The sequence below is a fragment of the Drosophila novamexicana genome, unplaced genomic scaffold, assembly GCF_003285875.2.
Source record: "Drosophila novamexicana strain 15010-1031.04,08,12 unplaced genomic scaffold, DnovRS2.1 tig00000137-arrow-arrow-pilon, whole genome shotgun sequence".
NCBI classification, from domain to species: Eukaryota; Metazoa; Arthropoda; class Insecta; order Diptera; family Drosophilidae; genus Drosophila; species Drosophila novamexicana.
Genome location: NW_020824777.1, coordinates 538041 through 565565, shown reverse-complemented (window position 1 = coordinate 565565; position 27525 = coordinate 538041). Strand labels below are relative to the sequence as shown.

The following is a 27525-nucleotide window of genomic DNA, read 5'->3' as shown; positions in this document are numbered from 1 at the left end:
CAATAACTTTAGTTTTTTGTTTTTGCTTGTTTTTTTTTTTCGTTTTTGCTTTTGTTTTTCCGCTTTTGCATTGTGATTATGAAAAAATACTTTAATCTTAACTAGGGTACCGCGCTTAGTATTAACAACTTAGGTCAGTGCTATGCTTCAATTCTTAGGCGTAAGTTTAATCGTAATCAATGTTTTATTTTTAACGCATGCAGGATGGCTTAACAAAATTGCAAATAATATATATACTTGTGTGTTTTTTGTTTTTTAATAATATACAACATTTAAGGAAAGTGTGAGTGGATGGGTAGCGTTTGTTAAGGGTAGAGATATGAACAACAATAAAAAAAAAATAGAAAATAAGTTATTATGGACAATACTCTTTAAGTGAAATACGTTGCATAGCTGCCAATAGGTATTTCTGGCTTCGTCTATTTCATGCAAAGGAACAAATTATATAAGTGTATGTGTTCATATAAATCTATATTTATACATAAATAGTATTTAAGTAATTGCTTTAAATTATTATATAGTCTGGTAAGCAGTTAGTTTTTTTCCAAATAATACAGTAAACGTTTTTTTTTTTTTTTAGTTTTAAGAATATTAAATTAAGTTAAAAATAAATTTTGTCTGGCGCTGAGGCAGCGCCTGCTCAAAATATTATTTAGAAAACTGGGCTCGGGTGTCTCGTTGGTGGTTTTTGTTTTTGCACTTAAATATACGCTACTTATGTGTTAAAAAATAATTTAAATGTTGATTTGAAATTTACAGAATTTGTTACACAACACTGCCGTGCATGAGTGAGTGCGTGCGTGTGTGTGTGTGTGTGTCAGTTATGAACAACATTTTGTTTGAATTTTTACTTTGCATTTTACATTTTGCGCACAACATGAACATAAACATGAGTTTTATATATACTATATACAAAGTATATATATATATATAGGATTCTTTATGTATGAATATATATATATGCATGTTATGTGATTTTTTTTATGTAGAAAAATAGATTTGGTATGCATTTTAACATTATGTAATATCAGTTGAGTTTCTTATACTTTTTCTTGCATAGCTTTACAATTGAGTTTGTGGCTGCTTTTAAGTTTTACTTGGCTTCGTTTTTATTGTTTAAATATAGGTTTAATTGTATTGCGTTTTGATTTGCTTTTGTGGTTGCTGCCGGTTTTGGTGGCCAAATGTGTCGATTTTTGTATGTACCATGCCCCAAACAAATTGTCGAAAGGGCTTACAAATTGTATAAACAAATTAAAGTCTACTTTTTTTTTTTTTATTTAGTCTCTGTTGCAACTGGCGCAAAGCAGCACAACGAAGCTGTGCCCCATCATGTGGCTGCTTTGCGGCAAGCGCAACATTCGCTGATTGAATTTAAAAGAAATATGTTGTTGGCATTATTGTGGCATTATTCAAAAATCGACCCATTTGGCCACCCATTAGACCCTACGCGGCAAAAAGCTGCGCTGCGGCAGCAACAGCTGCGGCTTGTTGTTGCTGCTGCTGTTGCTGCTGTTGCTGCTGCTGCTGCAGTGGTGCCATTATGGGTATGGCGGTGCCATCGGCTGTCAGCAGCAGCGTTTGTGTTTGGGCTGGCTGCGGTGCAGCAGCTGCTGCTGCCGCCGTCTCAGCCAGCGTCATATTGGCCGTGGGCCAGTCCGCGGGCAACACAATCAGCTGCTGCTGCCCAGCCTTGCTGGGATGCGCTATAATGCTACCATCGGATGATTGCACCAGTATGGTATTCGGTGGCAGATTGAAGCAGGTCACGGTGCCATTGGGGCCCACGGTTTGCAGCTGCAACGCTGCCGCGGGCTGTTGTTGCTGTTGCGGCTGCTGTAGCAGCATTGTGGATGTTGCTGTTGGCGCTGTTGCCGCAGCTGCTGTGTGGTCGCTGTTGCTGCTGCTGCTGAGATCGAGCCCATCGTTGTCATGCGTTGTCTGCTGCTGCTGCTCTTGCAGCAGCAGTTGCTGCTCCTCGCAGTTGGCCTCCTCATCGATGACCTCCTCGACCAGATCATCTTCGTTGAGCTCTTCGATGATGTCGTCTGTATTGTCTACATAGCTGGCCGCATCTAGCGCAACGCCAGCTGTTGCAATTGGCGGCGAGGGCGTGGGCGTGGGCATGGTCAAATAACCATCCACTGATTTGGCCGTAAGCGCAGTGCCTTTGGGTATGCGAAATTTGCGCAAGATTTGCGCTGTGGATGAGCACAAGCCATCCTCATAGACATCCTCATCGATGAGCTCCTCCTCCTCCTCAACCAGCTGCTGCTGCTGTTGCTGTTGCTGCAGGCTAGATGCGTCTGGCGCGATGATGACCTGGCGGCTGCGATTGGTGTTCGTATTGACGCGCAGCAATGTGACCGATGGCTTGCCGCCTGTTTGGCTGCCATTGATGAGGGCTAGCGGCGGATGTTGTTGTTGCTGCTGCTGCTGCTGCGATTTGTGACCAGCGCCAACTGCTCCACGTGCGGCCAGCAGAATGACGGGCGTCTTCTTGCCGATGGTTGCCTTGATGCCATTGCTGCTGCTGCTGCTGCTGCTGCTGCTGCTCACGTTGTTGTTGATGTTGCCGTTGTTGCCAGCGCTGCTGCTGTTGCTGCCGTTGTTGTTGTTGTTGTTGCCATTGCTGTTGTTGTTAGAATTTGGGATGAGAGATGAGACAGCGTTGTAATTATTAGTGTGTCTGTTGTGCACTTGAGAGTCGCAGTTGCTTTTCAAATTTCTACGATTATGTGTAACAAAGTCAGCGAATTTGTCGACGAAACTGACCGCGGCGCTACGATTGCTGTTGCTGTTGCTTCGGCAGCTGTTGCTGCTGCTGTTGCTGTTGCCGTTACCGCTGTTACCGCTGTTACCGCCGTTGCTGTTGCGATTGCGACTGTTGCCGTCGGCGGCGAGGAGAGCGCGTGAATTGGCTTGTTTCACGACAATCTCCTCGTAATAGATGCGATTCGCTTCGCCCTGGCGACGCTGCCAATCATTGTGGTTGTTGTTGTTGTTGCTGTAGCTGTTGTGCATGTTGTTCTGAGTGTTCTTGTTGTTGTTGTTGTAGTTGTTGTAGCGTGGTGTGTATGGCCGCTTGAACTGGTTGTTCTTGCTGTTGTATGCTTGTTGTTTAGAAGAACCTGTGGTTGTTTTTGTTGTTGTTGTGGTGATGCATGTTTATTGTTGTTGTTTGTTTGTTTGTTGTTGTTGTTGTTGTTGTTGTATATGAATTTTGTATGCAAATCATAAATATGACAAAAGAACAACACAAAACATGAACACAACGGGCGAACAAAAATTGTTGAGAAAAATGAAAAAGAACAAATATTTGGATTTAAAACAATTTTATTAGCATTTTGCTTCATTTGTTTTTTTTTTTTTTAAATCTAATTTAAGGATTTTTTCTTTCTCTTTTTTACTGTTATTTAGTATTAGAGTTTTAGTTTTTGGGGTTAGTAAATCATAAAATATGTGTGTATGAATGGGTATGTTGGGTGTGTTATTATATACAAGTCATGGATGGATTTTATTGTGAGTAACCAATTGTTAGGCCAATTAACGTAAATAAATCAAAGGTATGCAACAAAAAAAGTAACAATAATGAAAAGAAAATCTTTACTACGTGCAGTAATAAAAATGGAAATCTAATCTTTGCCAGAGAACTGCCTTAGATCTGATTGAGAGTTAATACTGTAGTTGACAGTTTTTAGTGGCAAAATCGAAATGACATTTGGAGCAACAATTAAATTGCTATTCACAATTCACAGCCCTATTTCTAGTATTTTAACGAAGCGCATAGAAGTACATTTCGATTAAAAAAATACCAGATTCTTAACAAACTACTGAAAAACAACCCCCAGAAAAAATGCCAGTTTTATCAAAATGATAAAATTGCCAAAAGATTGGAATGGAAATCTGTTGTCGAAAGTAATAAATAAATTTAAATAATATGTAATAATTGAGACCCTTTGAAAAAGTTATGAATATAAAGAAAAGCAAAAAAAAACATAGTAGTATATAAATCTGTTAGGATTGAAGTAAATTTATCTTGCTGACGTTTTGAATTCCACGGAAAGCCTTCTGAAGTTCCCATTATTCTGCGCTTTTCTTAAGGAAATGTCTTTTAGTTTTCTTCCCGCTTTTCTTCTATGAGAACAGCCTCAAATTTAGCAACAATGTGTGTTAGTAATGGATAATGAGTTGAATGAGCTTAAGCAAAGCTGGTTAACATAAAAAACTTAAAATAAGTAAATAAAAAAAAAATAAATAAATAAAAAGCGAATAAAAAAAGTACACATACCTTGCACTTTAAAAGTCCAATTTTATATTTATATATATATATATATTTTTAAATTTTTATTTATTTTTTTTATATAATTTGGTGTCCATTTTGAAACAAATGCAAATGAAATGTTTATGAGGTGCGCAAAAATTAATAAATTGTGCGAAGTTGCTTGCTGTTGTTTGTGTGCACACACACACACACACACACACGTACGTGTTGTGGCAGTTGAATGCATGCGAGTTTATCCTCATTTGTTAGTGTTGTAAAATGTGTGTTAATGTAAATGAGTATTATGAGTATTTAAGCGTTATGATCAAACATATTTAATATATGCATTTAGTGTTGTTTTTCATTTGTATGCCGCTCTATCGCATTGTAAATGGTTTCCATTTGCGTTGCTTTTCTTTTTTTCATTTAATCGTTTTATCGTTTGTTCATTTTTTGTTTAGTTTTAACAATATATAGTTTTTGGTACTTTTGCTGCAGTTGTCGCTTTTATTGTTTGTATGTTTTGCTGTCGTAGCTTTTTCAGAGCGCTAGAAGCACGGCTTCTGATATATCGTAGCTATAGTTATATTATTATTTTAATATGCGAGTTTGTTTTGATTGATTGATTGGTTGGTTGGTGGGTTGGTTGTGTGTACATAAAATAAAATAAGAGAAAAAGAAAGAAAAAAGAACAAAATCGCATTGAAGTAACACATTGTAATACAAATTATTGTCGAAAGGAAAAATAAAACCAAACAAATAATGTATGTGTACATAAAGGCTCCACAAATTGTGAGTCTCTTTTTTTGTTGATGGTAAAATGTTAATACTTAAGGTGTTCTTTGGAGCACTGAAGACTGTACAGAACCGAAAGCAACAATAAAGCTGAACAGAAATAATATATTTGTAATGGAAATCGGTGAAAGTAATTATAAAAATACTCTATAAATAAATGCACAAATTTAAATTAAAGCTAGGCTAACTGAAAAATAAATAAGTTAAGCAATATACCGGCTACATGTATAAATAATTATATAAAAATAATATCAAAATACTTAAATAGTACATATGATACGCTTAAAGAAAAACTACTAGAAAATACTAAAAAAATTAAAAACTAAACTTTGTTAATGTACGTGGTATTTTTTTTTATATATTCGAAATATTCAAATTGGTTTTTGTATGTTTTAAAAGTGTGTTTATTTTTTTTAGTAGTTGCCGCGACGTTGTTCAACACTAAGTAAAAGAAAAAGGAAACGAAACGGAATGGAACGCAACGTAACGGTACAGCGACTGCAACATGCTGACAGCAATTACGCAGCGCCGCCGCTGACTACGCTACAAAACTGATAAAAAGTAACACAGAGAGAGAGAGAGAGAAGACAGTGTAATAGCGAGTACAGAGAGAGAGAGAGAGAGAGAGAGAGAGAGAGAGAGAGAGAGATTGACAGCGAGCGAGCGAGTCTAAAACAAACGAGAGCGCGTTACACTAAAGAGTTTACTTAGCTGGTAGCGAGTAGCATAGTTTCTTTTAGTAAGATATAGTTATATAGTATACAGAGATAGATAAGAGAGAGAGAGAGAAAGTAAAAGTTAGGATTTAGTGACTGTGTTTACCTAATTTCTTTGGTCTCCAGCAGCGACGAGTTGTTTACATCGTTAACCGCGTTTATCATCGATGTCGGCGAGAAGGGCAGGTGGTACATGGAGGCGGCATCCAGCGTATACGCATCGCTGCTCTTTATCAGCAGCTCATTCTTCAGCTCCATAAACTGATGATGCGGATTGTGGCCAAATTGATGCTGTTGCAGCAAATGCTGCGATTGCTGTTGCTGCTGCTGTTGCTGCTGCTGCTGCTGCTGGTGATGCTGTTGGGTTTGGGCGTCCAGCGCGTTCGCATTCAGCGTGGGCTGCGCGCTGGCGTGCGTGGTGAATGTGTATTGTGGCGCCCCCGTCGCGCTCATGGTGTACGGACAGAGATCACCCAGTTCCGTGGCCTCCAGCTTGGGCTGAAAGCTTTGCAGCCCGTCGGGCGTGAGTATCTGATAGCTTTGCACAGTGCCAATGACATGTTGCTGCTGCTGCTGTTGCTCGTTGGGCAGTGTGGGCGTGGCCGCTGCCGTCGAACTGAGGTAGGTCACGTTGTCCAGATCGTAGTGTGTGGACTGCGCTTGCGCCTGACTGGTGGCCACCTGCTGCTGCTGCTGCTGCTGTTCATGCTGCTGTTGCTGCTGCTGCTGTTGAAGCTGCTGCTGCGTTGTGGTTTGATACGTTGTCGCCTGCGCACGCTGCGGCGCTGGCGCCGTTGTGTAGATGGTTTGGGTGCCATCCAGCTGCAACGGCACCAGATTGCCCGCCTGATCCTGTATCATAATGCTCTGACCGTGCAGCTGTTGCTGCAGCAACGCCTGCTGCAACTCCAGCTGATTCGAATAGATGAGCGTCGTTGTCGTTGGCTGTGCGCTCTGCGTGGGCGTTGCCTGGCCGCGTTGCAGCGTCATCGAGCTGCTGGCGCCGGGATTGGCCAACGCCAGCTGTGCTCCGCCCGGCAGTATCATGCCGCTAAAGTCCAGCGAGGGCAGCGTTTGCAGCTGCTGCTGCTGCTGCGGCGCTGCGGTTGTCGTTTGCTGTTGCTGTAGTTGTTGCTGTTGTTGGTGTTGTTGCTGCTGCTGCTGCTGTTGTTGTTGCTGCTCCGCCTCGGCATTCTGCACCTCATCCAGCACGCTGTCGATTTGGGCCAAACGCTTCTTGGCAGGCGTGGCCGCATCACCCGCCTTCAGCTTGCGCACGCGCGGCGTTCGTGTGGTCCGCGCACGCTTGGCCGCCGGCGTGCCCGTCGCATCAGATTTTTGTGGCGTGCTCGACGCTGATGAGGGCGGCATGGGCACATCCCCGTGCTTATCCTTCTTGTGCATTTTCATTTTATCCGGCCGCGAGAATTCCTTGTTGCATATGGGACAGGCGAATATCTTGCGGTTCTGACCCTCATGGAAGAGATACGCATGCCGCTGGAAACTGTACTTGTTCTTGAACGTCTTGAAGATGTCGTTCTTGGCACAGACCAGGCAATAGGCGACACCATCGATAATGTGCTCGTAGCGCGCTATGTCCAGGCCGCGCACGCTCATCTTCTCCAGATACTCGCCCTGCTCATCCTCCGCAATGACGCGCGTCTTGCGTTTACGTTTCTGCTTGGCCGCCGCCGCTTTCGAGAGCATGCCGGGTATCGCATCATTGATGGTCTGTTGTGGTTGCTGTTGCTGTTGTTGTTGCTGCTCTTGCTGTTGTTGGTGCTGGTCGTCGTGGCTGGTGATGGTGTAGCTGATGGTGCCAGCCGCCTGTTCCGCTGCCTCGGCCTCCACTTCCGATTTAATCACATGATATTCCTCGAAATCATGTTCATGCTCCAGGCTCTGCTCCTCATATTTAACTTGCAGTCCACTCTCCTCACCCTCGCCCAACAGCTCCTCATCGTCACCCACATGCTGTGGCTCGTACTTTATAATGTCCGCCGCCACGGCGCTGCTGCCGTTGCTCAGGCAATCGCTGCTTCCATTCTCGCTTTTCAGCACATGATACTCCTCGTAGGTGCTGCCGTCGAACTCAATAATTGTGCCATCCGTATTCACCAGCGCTGTTGTTGTTGTTGTCGTTGCTGGCACTGTGCCACCGCCACCGCCACCAGCACCACCGCTGCCAACATCGATGCTGCTAACGACAGGGGTCACTGCGGCGGCGCTAACCGCCGTCGCGGGCAAACCTCCGTTATAGTTCTCAAAGACTATGGTCGTCGGCGTCTGGCCATCCTCTCCAGTTGTGGTTATATAATGATATTGGGGCTGCTGTTGCTGCTGTTGGCCATCCGTTGCTCCATTTGCGGTGGCGTTCGTGTGCAGGATGGAGGACGAACTAATAGTTGTGACCACATTGTCTTTTGTTTATATTGATTGAAAGTACATATATTCGGTTTGGTTCATATAAAAGATGTGTTTGAATGTAATATTTGCATAAATAATCAAGAAATCAATTCGAAAAATCGAAATCGAAATTGTAATCGTAATCGAAATCGAAATCAATCAACAATTCACTCAAAATCGAATACCGAAAGAAAAAAATCAATTATTAATCAATGGGTTGTGCAAAAATTATAGCTACAAATCATCATCGAACTAAACAGTTTTTATATAGAGCATATCCGATTCGTATATACCCCATATATAGAGCTGCATACACTACATACCAAAGAGAAATGAGTGAATTGGTTTTTCTATTTTGTTGTTGTTTGTCGCATCAATTTGTATTTACTTAATCACTACGAATTAGAATTATGTCAGTATACTGTTTCATACGGTAGAGCAAACGTTAAAAAATTAAAGTTAATAATAAATTGATTCCAATTTGAAAATGGCCACATTTGGCTATAGTAAATAATATCAAAAAATAGTACTAAAAAATACCTAAAAAATATAATATTTGTGCAAAATGCTAAAATAATATATACTACGCGCAATGTTCACAATGGAATTGAGGGGAATACAAGCTGATGGGCAGCACTTTTGTATCATCAACGGTTCTACAAATGTTGGACGATACTTTTCGTATGGCGAAAATGGTTGGAATTTAAAACTCTGGAGTGAAACGAGTGTAAGGAGTAAAAAGCTTGATGAAACTCTACAATTGTACGTAATGGTAATATCTATTAATGTCAAGCCTTATCAAACAATTAAAAGAACTGTTAAATGAGGAGGATAACTAATTAAAAATTGAAGCCTGCTAGTTGGATATATTATTTATTTTATGTTTTGTCCTTTGATTGAAGGAAATTGAAGACTTGCAGCAAAAAAAATTGAAGTTTGCTAATTGGATATGTTAATTATTTTATGTTTTGTTCCTTGACTGAAGGAAATTAAATACTTGCAGCAAAAGTAATGCAAGATTCGAAAATAAAGTGCTGCCTGGAACAAACGGAATTGAGACACAAACAAAGAGCGAGCCCATGTTTGACCAACTTTTAAATTGTAGCATATTTCTATTAACCAATCAAATAAGTCAGTTTTGAAGCTTCGAATAAAAAATAGTGCGAATATTAACTAGAATACTAACCAGAACGAAATTGGAACACAAATTCAGCGCACTTTCAAATCTAACATCGACTCCATTGTGAACAGCAAAAATAACTTAAGAGCTAAACTAAAAACAACTTTAAATAAACTAAAAATATAAATACATACATAAATGAAAAAAATAAATAAGTTTTGAGCCTTTCTTCAAATGCGCTTTGCACCATCATCAATCACATTCGTATACAAATATATAATAAATATATTCCAATATATGGCTGGGGCCTAATTTGTGCATTTATTTATATGTGTTTTTTTTTTTTATTATATTTCGATATCTGTTTGCATATATAAATATATATATATAAACAGAAATGAGAAAATATGCTCAGCAAGAAGAGAGGGAGAGAGACAGACAGTGTACGAGGTGTAAATTGTGTAAAAGAACTGAAAAGCGATTTGTTATTTGTTTGGGATGCATTCAGCTGGGAGTTTTTTCTTCTGATTTTTGTATAACGTTTTTTTTTTTTTTTTGTATAAATCAGCTTAAAACTGATTTTGTATAAAAATTGTCTTTATTTTTTTTTTTTAAATAGTTTATTTTTATTTTGGCCAACTTGTGCCTACAAAATTGTACAAAACACCGCAAATGGAAGACCAGCACATTTTATTGAATAAACATATAGTAAACAAATTTGTATCTTGTTCTTTTTGTTTTTTTTTTTCGCTTTGGAATTTCACGTTTTTCTTCTTCTTGTTAGCTGCAGTTTGATTTGGCACAAAATTGTTAAAAATTACGAAAACAACAAAGAACACAAAAAGAAATAATAAACAAAGACAAAACAAATTTAAAGTAAAACTTCTACAAATTGTTAATGCATTGTGTTATGAGAATGTTGAGGGTTGAGCGCTTGATAAATTTTATAAAAATAAATACATGTTGCCAATTGGAATCGTTAAAAAAAAAGAAGTGAAATATAAAAAAGGAGTTAGTAAATGTAGCTAATAAATATAAAAGAACAAAAACCAAAACAATAATAGGAATTGTAACGAGCACACAAAATGAAAGCAACAAAATACTACACAAAACGACAAACGTAATTGAGAGCAAGGTTTTAAGTAAGAGTATTGCAAAAGCAATATATATAGTATATAGATATTTCAACTTACCGGCAACGCTGGCAGCAACATGTTGCTGTTGCTGATGCTGCTGCTGCGGACTGCTGTTGCTGCTGCTGGCGACGGCAGCGACTGTTGTTTGATATGTGGCCGTTGTTGCTGTTGTTGCCTGCCCATTTGCATCACAGAGTATTTCATTTTGCAGCTGATAGACATTGCCATCCGTGCTGGTATATTGTTGTTGTTGCTGCTGCTGCTGATGTTGCTGCTGCTGCTGCTGCTGTGGAATGCCATTTAGTGTATTGGCTGCGGGCAACATGTTGATGCAAACAATTTGTTGTTGCTGTTGCTGACTAGATGTTGCTGCTGTTGCTGTTGCTGTTGCTGTCGCCTGCTGCTGCTGTTGTTGTTGACTTAGTTTTGGTATTTTGCCCTCAAATTTGCGCGACTGTTGCATGAATTGCAGCGGCTGTTGCTGCTGTGCTTGTTGTTGCTGTTGCTGTTCGTTGAGTTTGCGTTTAATATCTGTAAAAATGCGTTCGAAATTTGTATTATATGTGCTATAAAAGTTTGTTTATTGTGATTGGATGTTGTTGATGTGGTTGTTATATGGTGGCAGGTAAGCGTTGGGATTGTGAAGCGACACACACAAACACACAGCATATACATATATATAGACATATATACATATATATAGAGCAAAGCGAACGAACGAAGCTGCAGCAGAAACAAATCGAAATTGAAACTGAAGCCCAACCAGCAATCGAGTTAGATACTCATTCGAATTTTTTTTAGTAAAACAGTTTTGGTTTTTGGTTAGTTTTTAGCATAGAGTTTCTTTTAATATATATATACACATGTCTGTATACATATATATATATAGCGTGCTCTCATATATTTCTCAGGCGCTTACAAATTAGGACACAACTTTGACGACTTATTTTGTAGCAAAAGTTTCTAATTTCAAAACACATACATGTACATATATAAAAAAACACAAATACGAGAAAAGAAACTAAAAGACGACGACAACGACGACGACGATGTTGACAAAATAAACTCTGACAAAAGCGGCTGTGAATGGGATCGGGTTGAAATTGTTTTTAAAATTAGTTAGTCAACAGTTGGGGGGATGGGGCTAGCTAGTTGTTGGTTGGCTGGATTAGCTGGATGATGATGCGGATGTTGATGGTTGATGGCTGTTGAACTGTGAATCTTATGTGACTATGGTTGTTGTTGCTGTTGTGACTGTGGCGCTGCAGTGGCTGCTGTTGCTACTGTTGCTGATGCTGCAGTTGCTGCTGCTGTTGTTCAAATTGTTGCTGCTGTTGCGCTCACCTGCGCCAACACTGCTGCTGCTGTTGTTGCTGCTCTCAGTGATGGCTGCAACTGTGGCTGCTGCTGCTGCTGGTGTGCCTGTTGCTGCTGTGCTGGCTGCTGTTGGGGCCTCCTTTTTTCGCCGTGTGGGCGTCTTGCGCGGCGTGGAATTCGCTTTGGCGCGCACACCGCCGCCGCGCGCCCCTCTTGATGTGGAGGACGTGGATGTGGAGGATGCTGGCGATATGGAGCGATCGTCTTTATTGGCACGCGGACTGCGACCGCGACTGCTGTTGCGCGAGCTGGTGCGTCGTTTGCTCGCCAGCCAATCGTCATCGTAGTCCGCATCATATTTGCGCTTATGTTTACGCCGCTTGAAGTCCTCCTCCTCATCATCATCCTCTGCAAAGAGTGGGATAGAGAGACAGAGACAAAAGAAAAGAACAGAAACGGCGCATTGGTTTCGGTTTTGGGCATTTGGAGACTGTCTCAACGGCTCACCAGTGCCATCGTCCATGTACTCCAGCAGCTCCTGCTTGGTCTTAAAGTCAGCGGGACTCTGCAGTGTCATGGCATCCTCGGGCGCAAATTCGGTCTCCTCCTCGTTGAGCGTGAGCACGCTCTCCTTAAGCATGGCCTTGACATCGTCGGGCACATTGGGATTCTGTTGGATTTCATCCAAATCCAAATCAGGATTACGCTCCTTGAAACTCTTCGCCTTGGTGGGATTACATTGCTTCTTCATTCTGTGGGAGGGTGAGTAAAAAAATATAATAAAATGTCTTTTTTATGGGTTCAATTCAACCCACTTTTTATCACACAACAGTACATCGAGATGCGGCGGCAGCGGCGCCGCTGTTGGCACCGCATTGGGCGGATCCTCCGGATGACGGCCCAGATCGCATCCCTCCAGCCACGCATCGTAGCGTTCGCTTTGGAAACGCTTCACAAATGTGTCCATTGAGATTTTGACCATGTCATTGCTGCAGGTACATTGCGTTGCACGCTTTCCGTACTCAATCCAGCGTTCCATGGCAAAATTTGTGGATTCGGCACAATTGAAGCCATGGTTGAAGCCAGCATGATAGCCGAAGGGAAATGTAATCATTATCTCGCCCGATTCCTGTGTGATCTGTATGAATGGGAGAAGATGTGTTAAGCATAGGAAGGGGGCAATAGCTTTGGCTAAATATGAGCGCCAGGAATCGAGCTGGATCTATGGAGTGTTATTCTTGTGGCAAGTCCAGTCAAGTCTTGTTAGACGAATAAATACGTGGACTGGTTTGGAAGTCTTCCGATTCCAATCTTCATAACCTTTAAAGAAATGTCATGAATTCAATGTCCTAATCGTAGCCATTAATGAAGCGTTGGGAATGTTTTTAAATTCCCTTGGGCGCTGGAAACGAGGCCTTTATGAATTTTTTTGGAAGCCGCCAAATGTGAATACCAGTTACGAGTACGCGAGTTGACAAAAGAGCGAAGTGTTTGAACTGTGAATCATGTGTGTCTAATGCTCAAATACATAAATAAGGAAGCCCTGAGTTTGATTTTCTCTGTTAAAGGGATTGACTAGTTAGCTCAATTTAGCTCTGTAAAAGATCCCAATGACATCCCATTCCCAAACTCGAATTCCGGCTCTTACTTTTTTGCTATTTCCTTAATGGAATGTTGACTTTTGGCTTTACCTTGCTAACGGGCACATTGTGGTGCTTGAGTATTTGTGGCGATATGAGCGTCATTTTATGACGCAAATACGCATTGCAATTCTTATAGCTGGCCGGAAAATACTGATTGGCAACCTTTTCCAGCCGTCGTCCATATTCGGGCGGCACCACGTACCACGTTTTGGGCGCACCAAAGTGCAAATAGTTAATTGAATACAAGTCCATGTCCTCTGTGTGCCAGGCGAATGTGGTTTTCCACATGCCAAAATACAAGTAGGCGGTATTGACGCCATCAATTTGTATATTATAGTCCTTGTTGACAAAGTCCAATATGCTGCCCAAGCGATTTATGTTCCAGCTCTGCGAACAGCGGAACAAGGCATTTAAAAAAAAAAATAACAAAAAAAAGATCAGCCCACTCCAAACTTACATCCTGATCGGAGTCTGTGATGCTGCCACTAACATCGGCGCCATAGATGGGCGCCACATAGGTTATGTTCTTCCAATATTTACGCTCCAGATCCTCAAAATCGAAATGCTTGGGCGTGGCATAGCGTTCGGTGCTAGCCAGTTCGCTAAACTGTTTAACTGTTAACGGTTTCTTTTGTATGTTGATCTGTTGATAATAGCCCTGTTTGCCGGTAACCACCTGGCAAATGGGCGCCGGTATTGTAACATTTAAGGCATCCAAATCCGCATAGCCACTGCGACGTGGCACCCATTCGGATGGCGGCACCACCTTGGCCAGACCGGCTTTGTGGGCGCCCTGTGATTCCATATAGGCAATATATTTGGGAAAGTCCTTGAACTCCTCCCAGGTGGGACGGAAAACCATAATGCGCGGTATATCAGACATATTTGTTTAATCAACTCGATCTGTAACTGTTAGAGAGAGAGAGAGGGAGAAATAGATAGATAGAGAGAGGCAGCTAGAGAGAGAGAGAGAACTGGAGAGCGAGGCAACAAATGGTGCCGCCTCTGCTGCCAGCTTCTCAGCAGCGATCAGCGCATTAATCCAGCGCAGATGCCTAAGACTTGACATGAATGCGTGCGTGCCCTGCCCCCGGTGCCCTTTTGCTCCTGCTGTTGTTGTTGTTGCTGCTGCTGTCGTTGTTGTTGTTGTTGCTAAGCAAATAGCAGTGAAACAGGAACAGCTGCAACTTCATTTTCAAGCGCCCTTTTTCAATGGGACAGCAACAACAGCAGGCAGACAAGGCACACACAGAGGGCAGCAGCACAGCCAAGCAGCCAGCCAGCCAGCCAGGCAGGCAGGCAGGCAGGCGAACAGGCTTCAAAGGCTGGCAGGATATGCAGCCCAGGCAGTTGCTGTTGTTGCTGCTGCTGCTGCTAGTTTTTATGGCCAGCTTGAAAAGGTGCATTGATGCTATACTTTGATAGGCTTACAATAATTGTTAATAGAAATATTTGAATACATATATTTATATACTGTATATTTTCGAATCGTTCTAAAAATGCTACAAAATGTTTTGTATATTTTGGTTTAGGGCTGAAAGTTTAAGGCTTTTATCATATAAATAATAGTTGAGAAAAATTTGTCAAAATAACGTTTTTGGCTGAAAATTTGTTAGATTTACAAATCATATATAGTTTTTTTTTATTAATTTATACATATAAACAAATAGGTAAAATATTTTATGGCTAGGTTTGGAAACAAATTTCGACCTTTAAGCAGGCACAACTTTCAGATAAAAAGTGTTTAAGCTAGGTCCAATGAAAAATTTAAAGCGAGCTAAACTCTAAAATAATTAGTATGGAAAAAAGTATGTATTTCTAAAAATTTTGTGTCAAAGCATCATTTGTTAAAGACTAGTATTTAATACTGCAGTATTAAACCCGTACCATGTCAGTACTTAATACTGAAGCATTATAAGTATTTAATACTGTAGTATTAAACCCGTACTATATAAGTATTTAATATTGCAGTATTAAGCCTCCCTTTAGCTGTACATCTTGACGTTTAGTTTAGATTTAATTACAATAAGAATCTATTTGCTTTCGTTTATAATCTCCTATATTTGAAACTTGAATTATGTTTACCACAAAAGTAGTCTGAGGAATATGCCAATGTTTCGCATAGTACAAAACCTGATCTTAAGAATCAAGCCATATGTGAGGCTTTTGACAATTGTTAAAATTTTTTTTTGTCAAAACTAGATAAACGCTTTATAACTATCTATTAGTTTTTGATGTGATCATGTTCTGGTGTTAATCATATACCTAAAGTTAAATAATTATTCAACTTTTAGTGCAATATCTAATGCATACATTTCTCGACAATTAGATTTTAAGCACTGCTAGAAAAATTTAAGTTGGCCTTTTTTTAACAATAAACTAGAAATATAGACTATTTAAAGTTTGAAAAATGCGCCTGTTTTAATCTATTATATTCATTCTCACTGAATTACATACCATGCTAACTATATTGCATCATTGAAAACTATAAAAACTCTTTTTTATTTTCCATTTCTGTTTTTCTCATACATAACTAATTAAATAAAATTCAATTTTCTTATTTTCCTCTCCCATACATAGACAAAACGATGTTTTATTTTCTTGCAGAGTAGCCTTTTGAGTTTCTGGGTTAATGCGATACATACACATACATATTATATGTATCCACGAATTGTGTGTGGAAAAGTTTAAACTATTTCTTTTTATTTAATAAAACCAAAAACAGAAAACATTCAAACACAGCCTGGAAACAGTTTTGAGAATATTCGATTATAGGTATTCAGAAATCAGCAAAAATTCAACTAATCCCCGCAGCTGCATACATACGAAAAATATAAAGGACACCAATTAAAATGGCGCAGAACAAAATAGCGAGCCGCAAAAAGGATACACTGAGAAACACGCCCAATAAGAATATGAAACACAATAACCAAAGTACAAACCTCTTTGTGGAATATGTTAAATGTTTATTTGGCAGTAAAGAATTGATGAATAAACAAATTGAAAGCTTGACGACAACAGGACGAACGGGAACAAGGACGAGAACGGCAACCGCAACGGCGACAGCGACAACGACAACGACAACGACAGCAACGGCGATGATGAGGACAACGCCGTGCGAGACATGCAAGCAAACTACATGGAAGAAAATTTACGCAATTTTGGGTCTACGCAGAAAACTGTACCACCACCCGATGAGACGATGATGACGAGGACAACGGAGAGAAAATTAACGACGAGTGCGCGCTGTGTGCGCAAGCGAGAGCGCATGCTGTCAGGACGAAAGCAGGCGCAATTGGGCGAGACGCAAACTAGCGAGTCGCATGAATAGAGAGAGAGAGAGGGAAAGAGAGAGCAACTGCCATATATATATACATGTACACATGTACACATGTGCGTGCGTGTGTGTGTGTGGTAGTGTGTGTGCCATTTGGGTTTATAAGTAATATGCCATGAGTATATATGTATATTGAATAAAAGTTGAAAATTAAAGACTCACTTGTGTGCGCTTCGATGAATTTTATATTCATGCTGCCTCCCGCTCGTACTCTTGTGCGCGCTCTTCCTCTCACTCGCTCGCTCTCACTCTCTTTTGCTTTTGTAATCCCACAACGTTTACAAGTATTTGCTTGTTTTATTTGCCTGTTTTTGCAGTTTATTGCACATATTGCTTTTGTTGTATTTCGCTTAAAAAGAATAACAACTTTTTTCTTCTGCTTTTCTTTGTCACTTTTTTGTGTGCTACACTTTTTTTTTCCTTTTGCTTTTTGTTGCTTACGCTTAGGCGCGCTCTCTTTGAAATGACGCTCTCTCACACACACATTCGCTCTCTTTGGCTGGCGCTCGCTGTATTTTGCACAATTGCACAATTTGTTGTTGTTTATTTGACACACGATTTATTTGTTTGTTGTATTTGTAACTGTAAAAATATGTTGGCCCGCAACAATCGCTGAGTGTCTAGAGCTGCTGGCTGGTGGTACGATTGGGGGAAAGCTCTCAATATAATATTAAGTATGTTGCTTTTGTTGCTATATATTTATACGTGTTTGTATTTGTGTATATGTACATCAACTATATATCTGTATATCATGAACTGCTGCTATAAACACACACACGGCAACGGGCGCGGATCAGCAACATGTTCTGAGCTGTCGGAGCTGCGAGCGTAAACTGAAACCACGACGTGCCTGGCGAGGACGAGGCAGCGCAGCGCCCAGCAACACTGACTGCGACGCCGACTGCGGCAGCATACACACACACACAAACTCACACACACAGGCACACGTACAGGCAAGCAGACAGACACAGCCACAGAGCGTTGTCCTTTTAATGCGAATGACGATACGAAAGCGTAATGTGCAAGGAAAACCAAGAGCGAGCGCGCATAAGAACAAGAGCAAAAACAAGTTTGTCAGGACAATGAATGATATACAAAAATATATGTGTGTGCATGTGTGTGTGCGTGCGTGCGTGTACGTGTGTGGAAAATGCAAAGGAAAAGCGGCAGTTGGTTCGTGGCAAACAATAGATTTTTGTGAAGCGAATGTTTTTGTGAAATATTGGCAAAAACGAGCTGCAGCGAATGCTGCACAAAAACACCGAAATTTGCTATGCTTCGACTCCTGCGACTCTCGCTCGCTCGCTCTCTGCTTAGCCACAAGGAAAGCGAGCGAGACAAAAAAGAGAGAGTGATAGAGAGAGAGAGAGCTGAAAAACGCTAGACAAGGTAGGAGTTGAACTACCGCGCCTGGCTTACACATAATTACGCTTTGTATTAGTCCGCGTAGTTAGCGTGAGATTTACAAAGGTATTTACATTAATCTGGGTACAGGATCTCATATCGATCATTTGAAGATCAAGCTATGGTAATGCACATTTATCAGCTGGCACTTGAGTGGTTTCCTGCGACAGATATTTTGAAATTTTCCGGGAAAATCGAAAATGATTTACATGTTAAATGTCAAACTTGAGCCCAAAAATAGCTGTGTAAAAATTGTTCATTTCAATTAAAGGCTTTGATTAAATTTTTAAGCCTTTGGCAGATTGATAAATATATTTTAGGTTGAAGGATCAGAGCAGGTTCTTGAAAGCCCAACATTTCCATAAAACAAACAGTTTTAGATATAAGAATTTAAATACATTGAAATTGCCTGGTCTTAAGTCTGGAAGATATGATTTCCTAGCGACCACTGAGATAATAATAATATCCTCTAGAAATTAATATTTCTCGGGTAATTATTTTAATAAGGAGATTTGATTATATTTTTTCGATCTAAATATGGCTCAGACTATTTAGAAACAACGGCTATATCCAGTTAAAGCATTATGATCACAAAATTAAATCGATCTTAATGCATAAATATCTTAAATGTATCTTAAATATTCTCTAGATAAATACATTTTTTCGTGGGAATGTCTAGTCGATTGGGCGCAAAAAGAAAAGTACCAAAGAAAACACATCTATGTAGTATTACATACTATTCGCTAAAGCAAACGATCGAAAAGCAACAACATCTGAAACAATTTACACTATTCCTAACTAAAAGGACAAAAAGTTTAGGATGTTAGGCAGCCTGTTGGTAAGACAGCACATTTTAAATGAACAGTAATTTTAATTAAATTAAAGATGACCACAATTTTAACTCAAGCATACTTTGATCTCGGAGCACAGCTGAAGGTAATTGAAAGGTTCGGTTTGTACTCTTAGGCAGCATGCCCAACTGGCCTAACAAGATATCCTTTCCCCCGAAACCCCAAACACACACAACTTGTATGCTTACAAAACAGGACAAGAAAAAAGCCTTTAAATACAAAATTTAAGCAGCCGCAGCGCAAAAAGCGAAACCAAACTAATTACAAGAAGAAAGAGAAACGAAACATTGCACAGGGAATATAATTTACAACATGTCATTAGCTGGGCAACGCCTATGGTATGTGGCATGGGTGACGGCCAGAACTGGGAAGGAACGAACGGCAACAGCAGCGAGAAACACGGAAACGTCAACGGCAGGATCAAAGCGTGACGCGAGAGGCCGTGCGCGCAAGGACTGAAAAACGTTGCTGGAAAAGGAGCTGAGCTGAAGTGCACTTTGTTTGGGGAGCCGGATCCTGTGCACAGCAAACTCAGAAACTTGTTTTTTACAAAAGTAGCTCAAGCGTAGCATCGAGTTAGTGAAAGAGACGGCGGCCACAGCTGCAGAGAGAAAGAGTGAGTGAGAGAGCAAGAGCAAGAGCGAGAGCGTCGCAGCGAGCTTGGGCTAAAGCGACGAGAATGACCAGGCGGCGGCGTCAACTTCCGGCAGGACAAGCGCTCACACACACACACATATATATATACATACATATAAACAGGGGCACATACAACACACACATACACACGTTGTGTACACAATGTGGTCATTGACTGAACGGTAAAAAGCGAAAACAGGAACCAAACAGCAGCAGCAGCAGCTACAACAACTAGCTGACGATGACGTCGTCCTGCGGCCGCTGTTAACGTCGGCTGAAACGAAAGCACGTAGAGAACGCCATAATGTGCGTCCCCTATTCACAACAGCGTGTGCTTGCATGTGTGTGTGTGTGTGTACGTGTGTACATGCTCGTATTTGTGTGTGTATGTGTCTCGTGTGTGATTCACGCAGCATATTTTCTAATACAATTTCATTTTCTCATAAAATTTCGATTCGCCAACGGCCTCAGCTGCTGCTGCTGCTGCTGCGCCGACAACGAAAACAACAACAACAAGCATTATTTATTATTCTAGCGCTGCCTGTGCCCGTTTTATATCCTTTTGTGAGGCTTATAGCACACGCGTCATACAAAAAGCAAAGCGCGCGTCCCCTTTTTTTCAAGTTTCCCTTTTGTTATCTCAATTGCACAACTGTTTTTTTTTTTTTTTTTTTTTTTTTTGGCTCGTTTCAATGCTTTGTTTTGCTTTGCATTTGCCGACGTTGTAGCTGTTCGTTACATTTCGTACATATCCTTTGGATAAAGAGGAGGGGCTCGGGCGCAAGGAGGCGCCTGCTTTTACAATATTTTTCTGTTTCTGTTCGTATTTACTTATTGTTGTACTTGGATCGCTGGTCACCATTGTTGTTGTTGTTGTGCGCATACAATTTGAAGCTTTCGATGCTTTCTACGCTGCTTCGTTCTTGCGCACTCGCAATTGCAATTGCTCTCTCTCACACACACACACAAATAGTTTCTCTTCATATTTAACAGCTCACATACTCACTCACTCACTCTCTCAGCTGCCGCCTTTGCGCCCAGCTGCCGCCGCAATCTAATTAATTCTCTTTTGCGCTTGACGTTTCGTTTTGCCTTGTCCGCCATTGTTTGTGTCGTTTGATTTGCGCTGCTGCAAAATTGTTTAGTGTCTGCGTCGCTGTCGGCGTTTTTGCTTTTGCTGTTTCTAATGTTTGCATTTGTTGTTGTTGTTGTTGTTCTTGCTGCCGCTGTTGTTGTCTACGCACGTCGACGTCGCCGCCTTCTTGCATTGATTTTGTTTTTGGTCAGCGACGTCGCCATTTTGAAAGCGCAAAGCAAAAACGTTGTAGAGCAAAAATAAGAAACTATGAGAAAAAAATATTTTCAAGTTAACGGCGCGCGTGTTCAAGTGTCAGCTCGACCGGAAATCTGGCGCATTCAGGATTGCGTAGGCTTTTTTTTTTTTGTATTTACTTTTCTTGCCTTACAAATGCTCCAATTACACCGTTTTGGCAAATGCCTTGAGAAATAGGGCCATACGATCTAAAGGACATTAAGAACAGCTCATTTTCACTTTACTTTAAGATAAATGCACAAAATTAAGAAATTCTTTTTACGAATTTATGCAAGTGTATTTTGAGGACGACAGCTAAATATTAAACTACGCAACGAATTAAATATTCCAAGAACCAATACGAGAATTTTTTCATAAATTAAACTTCAAAAATATGGAAATATCAGTTGAATAAATCTAATCCCAAAGTATTAAGCATTTCGAGATACTAAATTTATCATACAATTTAATCATCATTGTTCATATGCAACTTATAAAGGAATATTTTTAAGAACGAGAAGTGAGATAAAATTTCATTAATATAAAAATTTCTTTCCCCTATTTGATTGTTTTGTATTATAAAAACTCTTAAATAAGCAAATTATTAATGAAAATTTTATTATTAATGTGAAATAATCATTTTATCTGTGCATTCTATAATATCAAGTGGACCAACAATAATTGATCACGAAATAAAGACAAATGTCACAAATAACATTGTAGTCAGGAACTCTATAAATCTTTGAGATATTCTCAAAACCAATTTCCAAAAACTTATCTTGAAGTTTGTACAGCATGTTTTTTTTATTGAAAGTTAAACCCTTTCATTATTATATATGTGATATATTTTTTAAATTCATATAAATGTTGCAAAAAAGTATGCAATAATTTTTCCACATTTCATTTGTTTTCTACCAATTCAAATGTTACTAAAATGTTTTTACCATTATATGCTGTTATTACTTTTGATAAACTCTCAACGCATTTATCTAGTTAAAAACGAATTAAATCAAGCTATGCTGTATTAGGCATTAAATTCCAAAACTCTTGACTTAGGGCATGTTTTTGTTATCATCCCGGCAACCCACTTAAATACTAGCCAGAACGACCTTCAACCCCTTGACTTGTGAACTACATATATATATATATATCAGGCTTGGACAAATGTCAATTGTATAACCCCAAAAAATACTAATTACCCTCAATCGGGATACAAACACACACACACACACCATCAACCACTAGCCAGGGCGACCTGTTGAGCTGGCCACAAGTTTTAGGGGGTAGTCTCTATTAATAAAAGTATATGTACATATATATGCGGGTACACCTGCGATTAGGTCGGGAAATCTATGCCAACAAACACCACCTAGAATAGAGAGCCCGGAGACAGTCAAAACAAACAATACACTATGCTCGGTGTCTATATATATATATATATATAAACTGAACCGGGGGTATGTTTATGTTATGCTTTATGAATGGGAGCGCGATTCTAACTACCACCAAGTCGCACTTTGTTTTGGTTTCTGTTGTTTTCTTTCTTTTTTTTTTTTTTTTGGGAAAACCCCTAAAAGTGACGAAGACGTTGTGTGGATGAGGCTGATGACATGCCGGCACATGCCAATGAACTGCAAGGTGGCTAATACGCAATATTGTTGTTGCTGCTGTTGTTGTTGTTGTTGTTGGCGGTGGTGGTGGTGGTTCGGTTAAGCACATGACCAAGAGCGGAGCAAAGCAGAGCACATGGTTTTCCCGTGGTGGTCGGTGCCTTGCGTTTAACTTGGTGGTTGCTGCCGCCGTCCTCCCTGTCTGGGCTATATGGGGGGGTTTTCCCGGTATCAAACGTCCTTGCACCTACAAAGGCCTTCGCCTTACGCTGCCATTGTTGTTGTTGTTGTGAGCGGAACCACCCCATGCGCCATGTGGCCCAGAGCCAGTGCGCCAAAGTAGGTCGTGGACATGGTCGTATGCCGGTGGTTGCTCTGCCTTTAACTCTACTCACAATATAGCACGGCACAGCACGGCACGGAAGAGCCCAGCTCAGTGGTGGTTCCAAAAATATCTATCTATATATGTGAGTATATATGGCACGGCAGAGTCTGACTTGTCTAAGGGTTACATTTTGTTTATAAACATTGCGCAAAAACAGCTGATTTTTGGCAACAACCCCCACTTAAATGTTGTGCTGTTGCATGTGTGTGTGTGTGTGTGTGTAGGGTCGGTCAGGAAACGCATAAACCGGCCAAACTGTGGCCAGCGCCCAGCTGACGACTCAATATGCTATTGCCAACTCGGGCAACACCTGCACTTCAAGTGCTTAGCCAGGAGCCCAGCACACAGATGCAGCAGCAGCAGCAGCTGCTTGACCCGAACCGAGCCTAGCTGCCTGCCTGCCCGCCTGCCATCTGTCGCCACGCAAAGGTAATGTTAATAAATGCCTTGAAGCCGGCTGCAAGCCGGATCGGCTGTGCCTGCCTCTGACTCTGAATGTGGCAGCTGCCCGCTGTTGCATTGATTGCCAGACTGTGTGCAACATCTGTTTGGCTCTGGGAGTTCCCCTAAAAACTAGATACGTTAAATGCTGCTGAAGGAAGAGTCCTGCAAGCGTTTTGGCATGCGCCACTAGGACCCAGTGCAGCATCTGCAGCAGTTGCAGTTGCAGTTCCATTTCCAGTTGTTATTTCAACTTGGCAGCTGATGGTTGTCGATTGATTGGCTGCGGTTGCTGCCACGAATGCACGAGTGTGCCATCGTGTGTGTGTGTGTGTGTGTGTGTATCTGAGTGCATATCTGTGTGTGTGTGTGTGTGTGTGTGTGTGCACTGGGTGTGCACAGCAAAACAGTTGTGCGATTCGCAAGAGCTGTCACAACCTAGATTCAATTGATTGATAGTCAATTGAACTCGTCTTATTGCTACAAAAACAAATATATATTGTATTTTTTGTGGATGTGAGCATTTCTTGAAAAAAGTTAGGATTTAGACAGTGGCATTTAGGAGCAAAGAGGTTGCCTTTGAACTAAATCAATAAAATATGGAAAGAAGTTCTCATGCAAAACAATTTAAGAAACAAATTGTTGAATATATATTTTACGGATCTTAAAAATACTTTGAGGATTACGAAGATAAATATACTACCAAATTTCTTGGAGGCAATTCAACTATTATTTGATAAATATATATATCATATCATATATAACATCTCATATATATATCATATCGTATATAATATATGCCATAGAAACTAAGGAGCGAAAAGCGAGTCTCTTTATAAGAAAAACGTTTGTTTTTTTACGAGCTAACTTTATATTAAAATAAATTAAAATACAACAAAAAAAATGTAAGATCGGACTACTTTTTGATAAAGTCATATCAAGAACAATTAATGAATTTTTTTTACAAAAACTATGAAAAAATGTATTCTCCAAAAATCGTAGAGTTCCATGTTCATAATCTACATTAACAATAAAAACATGAATTTTTTTCTAGTCAAATAAAGTCAATAGAATTCTCAATGATTATTGCCAGGTTCTAATTTCTTTAACTCAATACGAACCATATTTCATTTCGCATCGAGCACTTTAACCAATCTAAATTATGTTTCTTGAAGGTTTGGCTCAATTGATGCACATTTTCTATATGAACATTATTTCTTAGAATTTTGTTTTATTATTATTATTATTGACTATTTATTGAGTATTTCGCTTGTAATCGCAGCTGTTGGGACAGTAAAAGAGAAAAAAGAAAACCAAATAGATTTTAACCGCAACGCTTCCCATAAAGAAATTATATGCTGGTTAGGCAGCATTAGCAGCTGCCTGAGCTGCCGGAGCTGCATCACCTGCATGTGCCCCCCCAGTAAAAGGGAGCTCGCTTTTCATTGCAGCCAGCATATGAATATCGAGGATAACAAAGTGTACAGCAACATTTTTGTCGCTCATAACCCAAAAAACCAGATACGTTCCAGACGAGGCAGCTTTTCGTGCAACTGTAATTCAATACGTCGCCGTGGACGACCCGTAGACAGGGGCACGGTCGCCCCAATCGAGAGGGAATAGGACCCCAACAAACTGAAAAAAGTTTCAAATTGCGTTCGGCGCAACTTGTTTTTGGGATAAACCGGTAGCTCACCGAGCCAGAGCTGGGCGTGGCCAGGACAAGGTATTCGTGAACCGACCGATTGTTGGACAGAGATTACATACAAGTTGTCTCGCAAAAAAAAAAAAACTGTTACAACATTTGAGATTTCCGCTTTTTTTCGGCATTAAGTAGGGTAGGAAGTGCGAAAATGGCCGGAGGGACAGAGAAAGAGAGCAAAAACATAAAAACGGAGCAACAAGAAAACAAAAACTAAAACGGAGCGCACAAAAATCACGCACATCCGAGCTACGAATCCTGTCGCAGCTGCGCGTGCATCCTGTGAAATGTTTGCGCAGGCGTACATTGAACTTTGCCTGGGTGTCCTGTTCCCAGTTCCCAATTCCCATTCTCTGCGCTCTGGCCTCTCCCTGGCTTGCAGGTAGGCCGCCGAACCAGACGTCTCGAGGACTCGGGCAGATGTTTCTCTGGCGCTGTCTTTGTCGCAGGTCAGTTGTCGTCTGGGCTAGCCTGGACTTGGCCCTTTATTTCATTATCCTGTCGCTGCTGTCCTGCTGACTCTGTTTAAGGGTTGTCCCTACGCATGTCAATAACTTCTTTTTTTTAAGGCAGGGAGAGCCTTTCAAACATTTGTTCGACGCTTTGTTTACACTACGAGCCGAGGCGCGTTTGTTTGATTAGAAGAAGTCATTAACACCGCGATAGTATAGCAGCTGTCGGCTTTAGTTTCGGGGCGTGGCAAGGCTGGAACCCATTAATGGACTGACAAAAGCAACTAGGAGTGACTGGGCTCAAATAAATTACAAAATGCAGTCAAATACATTCTATAACAAAGCTTTGTTTTACAGAAGAATTGGTTGATAATTTCAAAAACTTACATAAAGCCCTTTTATATTGTTTATTTTACAGATTTTCTGGATAGGTTTTGAAGTGTGATTTGCTATAATGTTTAGCTGCAGTCCCTGCTAGAGGCATAACGAATTAGCATGAGAGAGGATGCTGGTTCGAATCTCAGGCTAGTAAGCGAAAGTTTTTATCTATGTAGGGCTAACCCCGTTATCCAACACTAACATTGTTGTTTTTCAGTATATAAATAAAAGTATTTATTAAAACAAAGTATTTCAAATACCTTAAGTATTTCAGTAGCATTATTAGCTTGAATTTTCCAGCACTCATTTTAAAAGAGATAATCGCTTAAAGGCATATATTTTAAAAAAAAAAAAAAAACATTAAAAAATTATAACTATTTTGTTTCATATATCAAACACAATGTTAGTCTACGTTTTTTTAATGTATTTTACGATCCAATTAGAACTAAATATTTAGATATTTTTTTTTTAATTTAAAACAAATAAGATATGTTAAATCAATAAAGTTACCAAAATGTAAAGCTAGATCAAGATGAGAAAGTTTATAATCTAGAAAGAGCCTTATTAGTGGATAGTTGTTGCTCAAAAAGTCAAAATTTGTAACATCCCAAAATCTACACTAAATATTGGACACCACATGCCCAACTCTTGTTCCGGCTCACAGACTGTACATACCCCATACACCCACACATACGTAAAGGGTATGCTACATATTTATCTCTGAATTGCCAAAACTTAGTGACGCGTTGCCCGGCTAAAGAATAAAGAAAACAATAATAATAAAAAAGGAAACGAAACCAAAGAGTATGCCACAAAGAGAGCCGCCAATTCGGCTCGGAAGAGCGGTTGGCGGCAGGCGGGGGGCGGCGGGCGGCTTTGGCTCGTTGCATGACCAAAAGTTAACTTGAAAAATCGATTTTGCGAAATACTTGGCTCAATTGCAAATTCAACTTAAAGCTAAATAACTCACCTTTAATTAAGAAGTTGCAGCTGAATGTTTTCAAAATGCCGCTGGGCTCGTATGTTGCCTTGATAAAATTTCTTTTTAACAAATTCGCAATAGTTTGGGCTCATAGCACAGATGCAACAACAAACGGCGTACGTGACCGAGAACAGTGAGCGTTCACAATAGACCAGTATGCGGTTTATTTACAATAGATTAGCTCGCCCTGCTGCACATGCCTATGTGTGTGTGTGTGTTTGTGTATGTGCTGGGTTGTATGTGATTTGGGTTTATGTGTGGTTGTTGGTTTTTTACTGTCGCATTGCTTTAAAACAGCACACTTTTTGTTTTTGTGGCATCCAATTTGCAATTTTCGTCTTCTAATCAGTATCCATACACAACTACACCACAATTGGAAGAACGCGATCCGTCTCCGTCCTGTTGTCGTTGTCCATTGGCATTTCTGTGGCATATACTGCGTACGACATTTTTCATTTAGTTTCACACACTTGCACTTTACTAGATTCTATAGTTAATCACTTTCTTACAATGAACATAATACTAAATACACAAAAATTGCACATTTTTTTTGCTAAATTTAACAAAACACATTGAAAGAGTTAGAGCTGCACCATTGTCGATTAAACAATAGCATCGATAGTCGTGCGAGTACTTTT

The 27525-nt window shown here is 40.3% G+C and overlaps 2 protein-coding genes across 3 annotated transcripts; both read right to left on the bottom strand.

The window, feature by feature from the left end:
• Positions 1-544: 544 nt before the first annotated feature.
• On the bottom strand, positions 545-27477 carry LOC115758286 (probable lysine-specific demethylase 4B). Of its 2 annotated transcripts, XM_030698850.1 has the most exons (8): positions 26876-27477; positions 13855-14306; positions 13446-13784; positions 12570-12892; positions 12262-12506; positions 11770-12162; positions 10495-10926; positions 4717-4841 (listed from the first exon to the last, which is right to left on the bottom strand). In XM_030698850.1, the coding sequence occupies exons 2-8, from the start codon at positions 14278-14280 to the stop codon at positions 4813-4815; spliced, it is 2187 nt and encodes a 728-aa protein (XP_030554710.1). In that variant the 5' UTR covers positions 14281-14306; positions 26876-27477; the 3' UTR covers positions 4717-4812. The 2 variants fall into 2 exon arrangements, with proteins under 2 accessions (XP_030554709.1, XP_030554710.1); XM_030698849.1 differs by lacking the exons at positions 4717-4841; positions 12262-12506; positions 12570-12892; ... (1 more) ...; positions 13855-14306; positions 26876-27477 and adding an exon at positions 545-3131 and having other exon boundaries at positions 10495-10968; positions 11782-11811.
• LOC115758168 (mediator of RNA polymerase II transcription subunit 15) lies at positions 5878-8199 on the bottom strand (the record flags this gene model as incomplete). The annotated part of the gene is made up of 1 exon (XM_030698709.1): positions 5878-8199. A coding segment is annotated over one exon (2322 nt), but the record flags the coding sequence as incomplete, so codon positions are not given.
• Positions 27478-27525: the final 48 nt, after the last annotated feature.